Raw genomic sequence first — 16,536 nt, 5'->3', positions numbered from 1 at the left:
GGTTGAAGGCCTGGAAGCTCACTGTAGAGTTGCTAGTACAAATCCAAGTTGGAAGATGGAAGAAACTGGAGACCAAAATCTGAAGGTGTTGATAAAAACTGGAGCTCTTTCAAAATGGCAACACTTCTTTCTTTCTCTTTTTAGTCCATCCTGGCTACAAGTCTATTGGTTGAGGCCAGTCACATATGGGGTGGGTCTTCCTGCCTCAGTTTACTGGCCAAGTTGCTGATAATGCACAGACACACCTGGAACTGTGTTTCACCAATCTGCTAGGCATTTCTTAAGCCATTAAAGTTGATATCTTGATCAGTGGTCACAGTGTGTGCATACTCACAAATAGAATGGACATAAACTTTCCTTTATAATATGTTGGTGGTCATTTTAAAGTGGAAATGAGGATCGAGGGTGTGCTTTGGTGCCTATTCATATGTCTCTATAGTTATAGTTTCCCCATGAGTTCTGATACCTTACCCTGCCGGCCTTCTTGCAGTAGGTGTTTGTGTCCTTGTCCTCATCATTTCTCAAATAGTGATTTGTTTGTTTGTTTTGGTTTTGGATCTGAAAAGAGAGACTGAAGGATGGTGGTAGTTGGAGATTGAAATTTTGTGAGGGATTTTGCTACCCACTACATCACTAGTGAATCCTGTAGTTGGATTACCAGCTCTGTTGTAGTATTTTTCGTAGTCAAAGCTGGTAACAAAAAAGTATACTGCTTAAAAGTCCAAGTTGGAGGAATCCATGAAAAGTGTGTCTTTTCCCAGGAATGTTGGGTTTTTCTCTTTTCCCATCAATTCCCTTTACACTTTAAAGGAACTGTATTGGTGTGTATATACAAAAAGGACTTTTATTTTAGGTAACAAACTGTTTTCTTTCTTTTTGGTCATTTACAAATAAGGGTTGGCTTTTTTTGTAACTGTTTGGGCATATGTAAAAAGTTGTTCCTACTTGTGCTGTAGTAACTGCTTACATTTTAAGCTAAGTAATATGTTTGCATTTTTCTTAAAGGTAGTGTCTTCCCCAGCAGATGTAGCTGAAAAGGCTGACAGAATTATTACAATGCTGCCCACCAGTATCAATGCAGTGGAAGCTTACTCTGGAGCGAATGGGATTCTAAAGTATGTATTTCTCAAGTATGGATTGTTTTGTTGCAATGATTCATGAATTTCACATTTGTTAGAACTGGTAGAGAATTACAGTTATGTTTGTTAAGCCTTTCTGTACTGTTTTATTTCATAATGTGAGTAGTATGTTTTCTCATTGTCAAGTGTTTACTGTATTTTTTCACTGAAGTCAAGTATGTGATTTTTGGGAATAGGTGTTTTTGGTTTGGTTTCATTCTTTTTTTTTTTTTTTTGCTTGTTTCTTTTTTGTAACTCTTGCATTAAACTTACTTTCATTGGTAACATGTTCAAGAGACTTTTAAAACCTGTATTTAAAACCATACAACTGGTAAAAACATAGTTCTCTTACAGCTTGTAGAAATTCAGAGAAAAGTTTCTGTGAAAAATAAAACCAAACATTGGAAAGAACACTGTTATTTTAACAGTTTATTGTATAATAAAAGAGTTACTGTATGTCCTCTGGGTTAGTACATTGGTAGTAAGAACTTTGGGAACTTGGGACTAAAGGTTAGCAGTGGCTCCTTAAGTAACATATGGTTTACTTCAGAATTTCTCATCCAGTGCCTATTGTACCTGCCTCTGCAAACCTATTGGTTAATTGCTGCCCATTGCCAAACCCTTGTGGTTAGGTTAGAACAACAGCGGGTGAATTCTCAACTTAGTTTTCTGGCCTTACTTGTTCTTATTTCTAACTTATTTTGTTGTTGAATTTCAGCAGACAGTTAGTATAAGCTGTTAACTATGTAGACATATAAAGGGCTAAAAGAAAGAGTTTAGGAAACTGTCAGGTATGAAATTTGAGGTTTTTGGAAATTGAATTGCTCTGGAAAACTAACAAACTTGGAAGCAAAAGACACTTGGATGTTAGGCAGAAAACTGATAAGATAAATGTTTAGATTTCAGGGAGGGTTGGAAGGTACTCATTTTGGATGGAACCCCCAGGCCCACATTGTGTGTGGTCCAGAGGCATCTTAGCTGACTCATTAGCTAACCTGCTCCAGTTATGGCCCTGCTTTACCTCTTAGGGAAAAGTTATTAAAACCTTGTATGGAGACACCACCCTACATTTATTAATATCCTTTACTTTGGAGGGTGATGGCCCGCTACCAGACCAATTTTCTCCAGGGAGCACTTTGAAAAAGTTTGGCTTTATAATGAACTATAATTTGCTTTTCATGGATGATTTTTATTCTGTTCTGGGTCAGGGTTATTTCCCCCAATCCAGTGCATCTGTAAATTTTTGATACGGTTTCCCATTTATTTAAAGATTTAAGATCTTAAAAATACTAAGATATGGAAGACTGATACAATAAATTTTTAATTTTTAGGGTACGTATAAAGTGAAACCTACACACTGCTATAATCACTAATAGAGTTTGCTATTTCTCTGCTATGGAATATATCCAAGCATTTAATTTGAATTACAACAATTTATATGTCTAGAATTGTTTAAATCATTCTGTGTGCTATTTTTTCCTATAGAAAGATTTCATGTTTTAGTAGTTTTGCCCATGACTTACTTACTTTTTTTCTTTCAATATTTATATTTACTGAGTTCTAATTTTCTAGTTGTGATTCTGTGGCCTTTGGGTAGCAACTTGGGGAAATTTGAATTAAAAGTGTGCCATTGCCCTTTTAAAAAATTATAATTTAGGTCACTTTCTTAGCCAATAGAAATAAGCACTGCCTTATAGATAATAAGGGAATTTTCTAGTGTATACTCTGTGCTTGTAGTATGAACAAAAAATATTTTAGTGTAAGAATGCTGTTTAAATGTTGTTGTAAATCTGATATTTGAAAAGACTTTTTTCCCCTTTACCAGTAGATGTACTTTAATTTGCCACAAGGAACAATAGCAAAAAACTTAGTGAAATTTCCTGATTCATTCTTATATTTTCCCTATGTATTTATTTGGTATTTTATTTTGACCTTTAAAAATATCAGTTATAAAAAGAATATGTCATTCTGAAGCAGATGTCTAGATTTCAATTACTTTTGTTTATTCTGCCCTGTGAAAATTACATGGATATGTGAAATTTGCAGTATAGCTTGTTAAAGACAAATAAATTACTTTTTAAAAGACTCAGTGACTTTATAAACAAAAATGTAAAGTTAATAGGTATTTTAAATTGCTTACATTTTAGCTTCACCTCTATTATGTTAGTGTGTATTTTATCTGAAAGTAGAATTTATACCATGTAGTTTATCAGATTTTTGTTGTTGTTGTTTATTTGGAAGAGTTCGGGTTACTTTGAACTATAATTGATCTGAAAATGAATATGAGATTTTTGGACCAGTTCTCACTAATAATGTTTTTAGTACTAACCCAAAAACCTCCTGGATATCTGGCAGCTCTTAGCTGATTCTGATTGTATAGGTAATTGCACAAAATGTTTATTCAGAATTGTAAACTATAGATATTTTTATTCATTTACTTAGAAAAGTGAAGAAAGGCTCATTATTAATAGATTCCAGTACCATTGATCCTGCAGTTTCAAAAGAATTGGCCAAAGAAGTTGAGAAAATGGGAGCAGTTTTCATGGATGCCCCTGTTTCTGGTGGTAAGTAGTAGCTAAAATATATGCACACCTATGTCTGTTTGTCAAAAGCAACAGTTATGATTTTGGGGCCACTTAGATATTTGCAGTTATTTTTAGACCTGTTATATGATTCTCAATCTCTTGTTAAAAATTAAAACTTAACAAAAAGATACAGTGATGGTTCTAAGTTCGTATACGATAAGGTACTACAATTCTGAAGGGTAGTGAATATTTATCTCAATTAATGTGAGTAAAGATAGATAAATTCTTATAAGTTTAACTTTTAAGAACTAATTAGCTTGAACACCTTATAACTATGTATATGTGTATATATATATTTTTTTTTCTTTTTGAGACAGGGTCTTGCCATGCAGTTCAGACTGGGCTTGAGCTCACTTTGTAGCCCAGGCTGGTCTTGAATTTGCAATGATCCTTCTGCCCCAGCCTCCTGAGTGCTGGGATTACAGGCGTGCGCCACCACGCCCGGCAGTCCTGTAACTATTAAATTCAAGAAGTGGTAAAAAGGAAAAGGAAAAAACAAAACCTTTCCACAGTGGAAACATGAGGCCCAGATGGTTTTACAGATAACTGTCACCACAATTTTAAGGAACAAATCATCTAAATTTTATACATCCTTTTCCAGAAAATGAGGAAATACGTCTTATTTTGCAAGAGCTAATAATTTTGTCTGATGCTTACTTGAGACAGAAACAGTAGGAGAAAGAAAAATTATATGTAGGTCTATTTCAATCATGACTATAGAAGTAAAAACTTTTAAAAAAATACAGTAGCAAACAAATTCAGCCATGAATAAGATATATCAAATATTACAGCCAAGTTTGGTTTAGGCCATATGTACAGAGAGGGCTTAATATTAGAAAATCTGTAAATAAAGTTCACCATATAATGTACTTAAAACCATGTGATTGTGTCTGTGAGAACAGAAGGAGTCTGCTAAGGAAATTATAAAAGCTCATTGTATCAAATAGTAGTAGGCTCTAGGTATTTTGGAATGGTAGAATGATAGGTGTGATTTTGTATAATTTCCAAATTTTTAAAAATTCCCATGTAATCAAAATTACCCTGTGGGTATGTTTCTGTAGCAGTGTAGCAATAGACAACAAAATAGGAAATTTATTTTGATTGTGGTCTTTAGAGTCAAAAAGTTAAATTTAATAATTTAAATCACTTCTTATTTTTTCAGAAAGAATTTAATACTGTTGTAAAGATATATTATATCCCAAACCATTTTTAAATATAGACAGAGGAACAAGTAATTATTAGCTCTTTTTATTTTTATATTGAATTGGCTAAATAAGATTTAGGTGTAAGATTTATGATGCGGTTTAGGCACTTGGATCATAAAATACTAGTAAACTTGGTGGTGGTGTGGCTTTTTATAGGATGGAATGGTAAACTGAATAGTTCTTTCTTTGAGTGGCTCTACAATTGGATTTGAAAATTGGTATGGTAAATATCTTGCTGTAGTTTTTAAAATTAAATTCATACATATGTTATGCCTATTTATGGGGTACCATGTGATATTTGAAACATGTATACATTGAGATAATCTTCAAATCAAGTTAAACAAATGATCTCAAACATCATTTCTTTGTGGTAAAAACATTCAAAATTCTTTCTTCTAGCTTTTATGAAATACACAGCATGTGATTTTTATCTGTAGTCACCCCATTGTACAAGAGGACACTAGAATTTATTTTTATTCTCCAGCTATAATTTGATACCTGTTAATCAACCTTTTGCCCTTCCTATTTCCCCTTACTCTCCTCAGCCTCTGGTAACCACTATAGGATTTTCAATTTCTCTGAGATCAGTATTTTTGGATTTCATATGTGAGTGAGATTGTGTAGCATTTGTCTTTCTGTGTCCGAGTTATTTCACTTAACATAGTGACCTTCTAGTGAGAGTTCTATGCCACATTATCACAAATGACAGGATTTTATCCTTTTTATGCTTGGGTAGTATTTCATTGTATATATGTACCACATTTTATCCATTTTCCTTTTCTCCCTCCTTCTTTCCCTCCCTTCCTCCTTCCTTCCATTCCTTCCCCACTTCACCTCTTCCCCTTCCCTCCTCTTTGTTTGAGTCCAGGGGATTGAACTCAGGGCTTTTGTACTGAGCTCTGTCCCCAGCCCTTTTAAACTTTTTTTTGTGGGGGCGGGTGTTGGTCTCACTAAATTGTTTACACTGGGCTTGAACTTCCTATCCTTCCACCTGAACCTCTTAGAGTGCAGGGATTACAGGCTTGTACCACCATACCTGGCTTGTTTTATCCTTTCATTAATTGATGGACATTCAGGTTACTTTCATTTCTTGTCTATTGTAAATAGTGCTGCAATAAAAATAGGAGTGCTGGGCGTGGTGGTGCACACCTGTAATCCTAGCACTTGGGAGGCTGAGGGAGGAGAATTGCTTTGAGTTCAAGGCCAGCCTGAACTACATAGTGAGACCCAGTCTCAAAAAAACCAATCAACAAACAAAAAACCATGTGAGTGCAGTTGTTTTTTGACAGACTGATTTCATTTCCTTCGTATATATACCTAGTACTGGGATTGCTGGATCAAATAGTAGCATTATTTTAAAATTTTGAGGAACCTGTATACAGTTTTTCATAATGGCTGTATTAATTTACATTCCAACTAACAGGATGTAAGTGGTCCCTTTCCCCCACATCCTCACCAGCACTTACTATCTTTTCTTTTTGATAATAGCCATTCTGACTGGAGTGAGGTAATATATCATTATGGTTTGATTAACATTTTTTGGTGATTAGTAATGTTGAACAGGGTTGTTTTTTTTTTTTTTTCTTGGTATATTCTTGGTCATTTGTATGTTTTCTTTTGAGAAATCTCTATTGAGGTTTATTGCCCATTTTAAAAATAGATTTTTAGCCAGGATGGTGGCATACATCTGTACTCCCAGCACTTGGGAGGCTGAGGAGGCAGGAGGATCACTGAGAGTTGGAGGCCAGCCAGGGCTACATAGTGAGACCCTGTGTCAAAAAACAAAATAAAGCAAACCAACAAAAAGACAACAACAACAACAAAAGATACTATTTTTGCTCTAGGGTTGCTTGACCCCTTGTTTGATACACATTTTGCAGACCTTCATTCTGTAGGTCATATCTTCAATCTGTTCATTGTTTCCTTTGCCACATGATCTTGCTATTAACTGATCTTTTGTTCAAAGGTGCAGCCTTGAAATCATTTTATAATGAAGAATTTTAATTTGATTTTAAAGTATTTTAACTTTAAAAATACAGTCTTGTTAGAAAACTTTGAGATTACCATTTTGTTCTTATCAAACTATTTTTGAACCTTGATATAACCATAAATATACCGAACCTGTACTATATTTATTAAAAGCTTTATGTAGGATTTATTGGTTGACATGTGATCATGATGAGATTTAGTATATAATAGCAGCTTATTTGTATTGGTCTTCTTATTTGTATTGGTAAGTTATTATTTTTATGTTTTTAATATGATGGGTCAAAAATAATTACTTTCTCAGTTAAAATAGAGGAAACTTCTTAAATGTTAAATAGTCTGACTTAAAAATTACTCTATTTTGACCAAATAAAATTAAATAAGGATGGGGACTGGGGATTTAGCTCAGCAGCACAGTGCCTGCCTGGCAAGCGCAAGGTTGTGAGTTCAATTTCCGGTACTGGAGAAAAACAAAACAAAAAAAATAGGATGTAGGAAAAGCATAGCTTAAATTCTAAATATGAAATATGGACTCTTTGGGATCATTGGAATAAAACTTTTTAAAATTTCCTGTTTTAAAAATCCATTTCTCACCAGTCCTGCTTTATTTCTCATCTTAGACTTTTAAAAACTACATTTGAATGGATTTATATATAGATACATACAAATATAGTAGTTTTAGAAAAATAAAAATAGGATCATACTATACTTACTGTTCTGTGGTTAGCATATTAAAGGTAATTTTAAAAAATCCAGATGAATTTAAGATGCATAGATTTTTTTGAGAAGGGAGTAGTTTTCTTAACCCAACATTTTTCTCTACTTCTTGCTAAGTATTATTCTAGGAAGTAAGAAAGAATTATTATGGCATCATTTTACCAGTCTATGGTAACAAAGTGAAGGTTTTTCCCAGGGTTTGCTTTGATATTTGTAGACCCATCATAAATGGCTCTTGTGTTTATCTTTCTTATTATCAGTAATAAAATTTTATTTATTCACACACAGTAGGAACAATTTTTATACTACAAATATTACTTTATGAAGTATTTTCATGCTTTAAGCTATCTGGTACTTCTTTTTGAAGCCACTAAAGTGTACGTCTTTATCAAAGCCCATTATGTAATATTTATTGATATGAATTCTCTTCCTCTTGGGTTTAAATTTTATTTTTGGTATCAGGGTATTTTATTTTGGTATTTATCAGTATATTTTATTTTGGTATTAGGGTATTTTATTTTGATACCATAAACTAAAAATAAAACATTTTTATTTTTTTGATACCATAAACTAAAATTTTATTTTTAGTTTGTGGTATCAAGAAATCACCTCCCTTTCAGTTTTTATTAAATATTGAGCACATATTTAAGATATTTATAAGATGTATAGAAAGTACAAATATTCCGTTTGCATTGAGTAAAGAGAGATTGTTTTGGGCGTCATATAAAATAAGTAATATAGTTAATGCATATAAGTAAGAAAACTTTGTTATATTATAATATTGAAAAAAAAAAAAGATGGCAAGTAGCCTATGGGCCACTGACTGGACATGGCTGAGCTGTTACGTAGCACCCAGTTTAAGAAATAGAGCCTTACCACTTACTATCTTTGAAGTTCTTTTTTTTAAATACATTTTTATTTTTAATTGACACATAGTAATTATCCATATTTATGGATACAGTGTGACATTTCAATACATAGATGCAGTGTTTAATGTAATTGACATATCTATCACCTCAGTCATATTGAAATTCTTACCTGCTTATCTGCTTCCCCAATCTTATTTTCTCTCTGATTAGAAGTATCCAGTGTCCTGATTTTTGTCTCTCATTCTCATGCTTTTCATTATGGTTTAACCCCTACGTATTTTTATCTCTAGACACTAGTTTTATTTTTTATAATTTGGAATATTCTAGAAATGGAATCATGAGTATTTCTGTGGCTTGCTTTTTTACTTCATGTTCTGTTTCTGGGTTTCTTCTGCGGTGTTGGTGGAGCTGCTAGCATATTCTGTGCCGGGAGACCTCTCTACCCTGAAGCAGCACATAGGTGGACCAGAGGCACTTTTGTACAAAGAAAAATGTTCTCCTTTTTCTGAGCAGATGTGACCCTATGTCAGGGTTTATGGTCTGCCAAACTCAACATGGATTGAATGTCAACCTCTACTCACCCCCTTGAATGCATGTCTATGTGTCATGGGTGAATGTCTTGCTTGATATTCTTCTGTATACATATGTTATTACACTTTTTCTTTCTACTAGGATGCACATTATTTGGATTATTACCAGTTTTCTTTTTGCATTATTCATACTCTTATATATCATGGAAGTGTGTCTTTTGTCTTTGTTTTTTAGCGCAGTACTTGGAACAAGATTGGTCTTCAGTCATTGAAAAAAATTGGGTGAAGTTCAACTGGAAAAACAACTGTGTGAGATAGAGCAGTGGTGATATTCCCATTTGACCAAGAATGGAAATAACATCCAGAGATATTGAGTAATTTACCTCAAGATCATACTGTTTGTAAATGGCAGAGTTGAAGATTAGTGTGGTGTTGCTTCATATTCTGCTGCCTTAGAAAATATTATTTTCTAAAATGTTTTAATTTATTCCAAGAATAAAGATTGCCAAATAGAAAAAAAATAATTATAAAATTAATCTCATTACTTGGGTAAAATAGCTATAGCTGATATGGTACATTGTTACAGTCACGAAGTCTAATGACTCTCTGTATCCACTCCCTAGATGACTTTGGGCTTAGCCATCTCACTTTGGTCACTGGTATATTAGCAAATGTTAGGAAGGATATCTTTGAAAGCACTGTGCTTATTGAAGTGTTCCCTGTCTTGCTGCTAGGAACTCTTCAGCCAGCAGGAAAGCCTGGACTAGGCAGCTGGAAACATTTGCAATAAACCACCAAGGATGTAAATGAAGCCCTCTTAACCATCTGGCCCTAGTCAAGCTGTAAAATCACTGCACTTGTACCAGTGACCTCCATTCTGACTAGCAGATGAACTCTCTTAACTAGGCCCAGTCTAAATTGCTTACCTATAGAATTATGAACAAATAAATTCACCAAACTTGGAGATGGGTGTTATGTAGCTATAGATAACTGATGCAGCCAGTTAAATTGGAAAACTTCCATTCTAGTCCTGGATTTGCTAACAAGCTGGAGAAAGAGTTGCTTGTTTACTATAAACAGCTTCCTAATGAATATCTCTGTATTTGATTACCAGGGGGATTGTTTGGCCACATGTTACCTGACAAGCTGACATGAGATACCCATATTTCGTAAGCTTTGGAAAAATAGTTGATGAAAATTCAACAGCAATTGTTACAGTTTTTACATGGACTGCTAAGGTTAAACAGTGTGTCTAATTTTTAAGTGTTTCATATGTTCTTAAAATTGAATTTTTATTGTTAGAAGGGCCCTTAGCAATATTTTAGTTGCAATTAAAAGTAAGTAACTTGCCCAGGGTTTCCCAGCTATTAGCGAGTCCAGCACTAGAATTCTGGTTTTCCAACTCCAGCTAAGGCTCTTCCCACAGTGTACCAGACCTTTTGCCTTTCAGTCTCATCATATGGGTGTCTTTTTCATAGCAGTTCTCTTGACAACTCATTTCCAATAATTTTATTAACCCCATCACCTAGTCCCTTTGTGTTTTGGTATCTGATAGGCACTGACATGTATTGAAAACATAGGGAGAATTACCTTATGTTCTAACCTTCATTGGCTATTGTCTAACCTGGAAGAGGCCTGATAATTTTTTTTTAGAGTTAACTTGAGAAAAAAATGGTTGAGAAAGTATTATTCTGGAATTTGCAGAACTCAGGAGTGATCAGATCAGTCCTATTAACTGGCTATCGGGGGTCTTCGGTCTGCAGATAGTTTGGAGTAGAACCAGTTTTGGGAAGTCTTCCCTGTTGGAATTACCTGGTTGGTGCTGTTTGATGAAATAAATCTTCAGAGGAAAAAAAAAATATTATCTTGACATATCCCTTCTGTGTTTTGAGTTTATCTGAGACAGGTCTGTTCTGAGGTACAAGGTTTTGGGAGTTGAACAGGATTATACCTGAAAGTAAAGGAATGAGAAAATTGTTTTGCATAGCAACAATGATGCTGTTTTTCCATGTCCTTCTTCTGTATTCCCATAATATAAAATCTTTGATGTCACAAGGACCACTGTGTTATGCCTAAGTTTATGTCTGTTCTTTTTACTAGACTCTGAAGAAGGAAGACACTATGTTTTATTGAACTTTATATCTCCAGTGTATACTCCTAGTTTGATAAAGTATGGCTGACTGAATCAATCATTTTTTTCTTTCTGGTACTGGAGATCTAACCCAGGGCCTTGCCCATGCTAAGCAAGTGTTCCACTACTGAGCTGCATTTACAGTCCTTTCTCTAGTTTTTTAGAATTCAGGATTAATGTTAAATATATTGGACTGTTTTGCAGTTTTTCTTTACTCCCAAGCTGAATGATATTTAGAACAATTTAAGAGAAGTCCCTATATTAAAAGTTTAAATTTAGGAAAACATATTAATAATATGTGAATAGTTGCAAAATGCAAAATAATGTAATATGGCAGTATTTCCAGTACTTACAGCAAAGAAGTGTGCATTAGCAGTTTGAACTCTGGCAGCATTGTAGGCACTGCAGAGAAACATTCTTCATCCTGTCTGAGTTGTGAATACTTGTCTTGACTTATCTCATATTCAGCTTTATGGACATTTAAAGAGAGATAACACTAAATTTAATTTATACGGCAGATTCTGGGGCAAAGAAAGAATTTTAGGCCTGGAGATGAAGATATATGTTAAAGATCTACTGGAAACCTCCTAGATGATTCTCCGTAATGCCCCGGGGAAGCCAAAGGAATTTGGTTTCCCAAATTCCAGTTCTTGACAAATTCTAAATTTGACAGTTCTTTAGTAAATATTTAGACAATGAAAAAGGGATTTGTTTGGTTTATATATTTCTTTTACCACTTTTAATTTTTGTTAATGAAGAAATTTTAAAAAGTTCCCTTGGATGTTAAAGAGAGCTTGGAACTTTTAGAAAAGGAAGGAAACCAAAAACTAAGATCTACATTTCTTTCTTCATTGAAATATCTTACACTTAAAATTATTGTATTTATATAATTTTTACAAGATTACATTGTGTTTTCTCTTTATACATTTTTATCTGTTCTTCTCTGTGCTGATGGCACTTTGACCACAAGGGAAATACCTCATTCTTCATTTCATACAATAAACACAACTTTTTCTGTGCTTTGTGTGTGCTATGCACTAGATTTAGGACTTTGCTTATTGGAGCTGTGTTTAGTAGAAATAAAGTAAACAAACAAAAACAATTTCAAAAATGGTAAAGGAAATAGAGACTAATGGGAGGGCTCTTTTAAAACATGGAGATGATTGATGCCCTTTCTGGGAAAGTGATATTTAAGCAGAGATGTGAAGCCGAAGTCCAGGAGAATAGTGTGTTTCAGTGGGGAGAGCTGCTCTGTATGAGCTCTGAGAGATGAACAAGTGGGTATGTTTATGGAACTTTTATTGTTGTATCACCAGGAGTTAATTGGTAGTTTAACTCAGAGTTTGTTAATTGAATAATATATATTTGACTCCCCAGGTGTCTAATATTATGTGTTTAACACTGATTATCAAAGGAAAGATAACTGGGCTTCATGTAAATTAGCCAGGCTACACTGGTTTCATAAGTATGATGCCCTAGTCTATCTTGTGCAGATCACATCTTCATGAAATTTATAATCTTCATTTAATGTCAAATGTTTAGTCACACTACTTTGGGTGCATGCACTTCTGTCTCACTTTTTTGTTGCTGAGACACCATACCCGGCAACCACAACTTAAAAGAGGAAAGGTTTATTTTGGCTCACTGTGTGTAGAAGTTTTTAGTTGATAGTTGGCTGGCTCCAAGGCAAGGCAGCATGGAAGAGGGGCATGGTAGAGGAGAAACAGTTTATGGAAGGCAGGCAGGAAGCAGTGAGGCTTCCTTCTTTCCCTTTTTATTCCATCCAGTTTATTGGTTGGTGCCACCCACACTCAGGGTGGGTTTTCCTTCTTCAGTAAGTCCATCATCAACACCCAGAACTATGCTAAACCAATTAGTGGACTAATCCAGTATGACACACCCATGACCCAGTATCACACTTCTGTGGTCCAGTCACCTTCCAAACATCCCACCTATGAGCACATGAGGCTGGGGGTAAGCACCTAGGTATAAGTTATAAAAACTTTGTGTGTAGAGGAAGTGTATCCACTGGAATAGGGTGAGTTCCAGTTTGATCACCTCTCTTCTATAATGAATGCTAGACAAGGCAAATTTAAAACTATTGCTGTAACTAATGACCAAGTACTGTTCAGTCTGTTCCAAGGGCATCATTATAATACTTAACTGTGCTTGAATAATTGAATGTGAACTTGCTGATTGCTTAATCTATCTGTAGGTTTGCATGGGAAACTGAAGTTGAAGGGACTCTGAAGTGGCGCTTCTAGGTAGCCCCAGGCTTTCCCTGCTGGCAAGCCTCATTGACTCTCAAAACTGAATTGTTCCAGTTAGGAATTAGTGTGAAAATTAAATAATTGAACTTGTGTGTACCTATTTATGTAACAGTTCCTTACCAGGAAATCAAATTTTATACACAGCTGGGTTAAGATTTAGTAATTTGAGATAATCTTAGAATATAGAGGAGTAAGAAGAGGCTTCCTATTAAGGAGTTTCCCTTAGACTGCTAGACTTGCTTGCTAAATCTCAATGAAAGTTTCACATAGACTCCAGTATAGTTTTTCAAATCAACTGGGAAGTCTTGGCTGTGCCTGTTCCCTGAATTGTCTGCTACTATTTTTCCACTAGATCTGTATCCAATTTATAGTAAAGGGACCACAAAAACAAAAATTATTTCTATTTTGGCACCTAACACTATTATAGTTAAGGGTTTGTTGGCATTTCTATTAAAACATTTTCTTAGGTTTATAACTTGGCTTTGGGCTGAAACATTGCTATTTCTGTACAAAAGCAAATTCTTTTATCAAATTTCATAGAATGAATTTGCCTTGGTTTATTATGTGTTGGGGGAAGGACTATCAAAATACATCTTATTTTTAATGCTTTCACAAGCTGTTTGATTACACAGTAGTTACATTTTATTCCTACCTTGGTAATAATTTATTTTACTTATACACAATGAATGAGTTCTAAAGCTCTACTGTTATTGCATAGTGTCTGTGTAGTTAACAATATTGTATTCTGTACTTAAATATTTAAGAGGTTAGATCTTATATTCAGTGTTCTTAATGCAAATCAACACCAACAATAATAGGGTAGAAGATTGAGGACACTTGGAGGTGATGGGATATTTATTATCTTAATTATAGTGATAGTTTCATGGGTGTATGCGTTTGTCCAGATTCATCAAATAATATATATTAAACATGTATGGGCTTTGGGATAGCAAATATACTTCAGTAAGTTGTTAAAATAATTTTTTATTGTTTTGAAACAAGTTGGTAAAATAAATTATTTTTTATGAGCCCTTCTCTTTGGGGAGTTATGTTATTGTTATGATGCTTTTTAAAGTTACTTTTAAATTGGTAATTCCTGTTATTTATTATAAAGTTTAAAGTACTTTGTACATTAACTTTTGTATGAGACTTGACTTACCCTATCTGTTAAATACAGTAATAGACTCTCCTTGGTCTGATTCAGTTTATTTAAAGTTTTAGTAACTAAAATAGTTAGAATATTTTTTTTTTGTTTGATGGACAAAACCATTTCCTTAGAAATGACTTAAGATTCAGCAATACCAGTATACAATATTAAGTCAATTAGTCAGCTATTGATTATTTCCCCATAATTTTACTAACCCACTCTATCCATCAAGTAACATTTAGTTTTGGAGGATATCTTTTGTCTGGGATTTTCTACCTTTACTCAGTGTAGGTAGTTCATAAATGTTTGGTAAATAAATTCCCAAGGGTTTCTTTGAAATTAGCTCTGAAAAAGAGGTACCCGTAAGAATATCTTCTTACATCCTTTGGCATACCAAGACTCCTTTACAGATGTGTACCTACATAAGTTGTTAGTAAGCTTTTAACACAGAGAAAGAAGACTACTGACTCACTGCCCAAGACAGCACAGTTGAGTCAGCTCTACCAGTTTGTCTCCTAAGAAGAATGGGTTAGAGGACGTGCAAGTGATCACTTTACTTACTGTTTTTAGTTTGCTGTCATTTATTAGTAATAATTACTGCTAATGACCTAGTTTATTTCTAAAAATTTACTCTCAGTTTTCAATTCCTTCATCTTCAGATCTGAAGGCCAAATTGTAACTGTTGTAATTCCCACTGCCCTTCCAAGGAGAGATCTTGTGTTCTCTTATACTGGAAAGTGTATGGGTAAGGCAGGGGTCCTGCCTGGAGTAATCCTAGGGTATTTTTAATGTCCTTTAATTGCCATTCAGGATGTAAGTCAGACCAGACACAATTGGGTCTGGTTACATAGTTTAGGACTGCCTAGCCATGTTTATATAAAGGTGAAGTAGATTTAGCAAATAAATCTATGTACTAATTGTACATAATGTTTTTCCTTAACATCTATTCTAAGCCCTGTGAAATTAGTTCCATTATACTTTACATGCTATATGTCTTTATTTTGTTTTGCTTATGATTCATGAATAGCATTGAGTGGGTCAGATAGGAGGAAGAGACAGAATTGAGAATTTGACAAGGACCTTGTTTACAGTTTTCTACATGTCTGATTTTCTTAAAGAAAGTAAGTTTGGTAATGTTAGAATATGAAAAGCATGTGAAATTAAGCTTAAATCCATCCTTCTATATTTGCCATATGATTCGAGGCAAGGGTATCCTACCTTATCTCTTGCTTTGAAAGGGTTTTAATCTGATCTGAAGATGAAGTGTTCTTATTGTTTTGTATTTAGCTCCACAGATATGAGCAATACATCTTCTTTTATTATATTACAGACTATTGGTTGCAGTCATGATTATACATTGTAGCCTTTAAGAATGCATTGTTACTAGAGAATTTTTAAAAAATGAAACAATATGAGGCCAGGCATTCAAATAATTTTATAATTAATTAATTTCATTGCTCCTAATTCTTATGTGTAAAGTGTAATACTTGTTCTTAAGCCAACATTTTTAATGTGCTATGTCCATATATTAAAACAGTAGAAAAAACAGTCTTGGCAAACACTGAAATAGTTAATTGGCTTTCCCAGTCAAGACAGGTTTGTAAAACTTTCTGAAAATTGAGAAATGGGAGGAAAAGAATTTTTTAATGCACTAATAACATATTTTACTAATCCTTTACCTTAGGCTATCAAATGTTTCTTGCATTCTTTCATTAGATAAGCAGCTGGAGGAAGAAAGATGGTTTGTTTACCATAATTCTTAAATATCCTCAAACATTCAGATAGTTAAAAGAATTATTTTGATATAAAATCCTGGGTGGAGATGAGTTTTTGTCTGAAAGTAATTGGTAATTATGAGAAAGGAATAAAAGCACTTACATAATTCTGACTTTGAGACCTATAATCTTCAATAGCAAACTTATTAAAACAGCATTAGGAATATTTGATGGTATCTTATGGTCTTTAATAAATTATTAGA

General features: G+C 33.9%; 1 protein-coding gene across 1 annotated transcript in view; it reads left to right on the top strand.

Moving 5' to 3' along the window:
- The window catches only part of Hibadh (3-hydroxyisobutyrate dehydrogenase), a 113,863-nt gene that overhangs the window by 24,907 nt on the left and 72,420 nt on the right, over window positions 1-16,536 (top strand). The window contains exons 3-4 of the mRNA XM_005377465.2: window positions 1,006-1,115; window positions 3,561-3,682. Of these exons, the coding sequence (XP_005377522.1) occupies window positions 1,006-1,115; window positions 3,561-3,682 (232 nt within the window). The remainder of the gene's footprint in view (window positions 1-1,005; window positions 1,116-3,560; window positions 3,683-16,536) is intronic.

Source organism: Chinchilla lanigera, unplaced genomic scaffold, assembly GCF_000276665.1.
Source record: "Chinchilla lanigera isolate Chin_1 unplaced genomic scaffold, ChiLan1.0 scaffold00009, whole genome shotgun sequence".
NCBI classification, from domain to species: Eukaryota; Metazoa; Chordata; class Mammalia; order Rodentia; family Chinchillidae; genus Chinchilla; species Chinchilla lanigera.
Note: the sequence above shows the minus strand (reverse complement) of the source record. Positions and strands in the feature narration are given on the sequence as shown.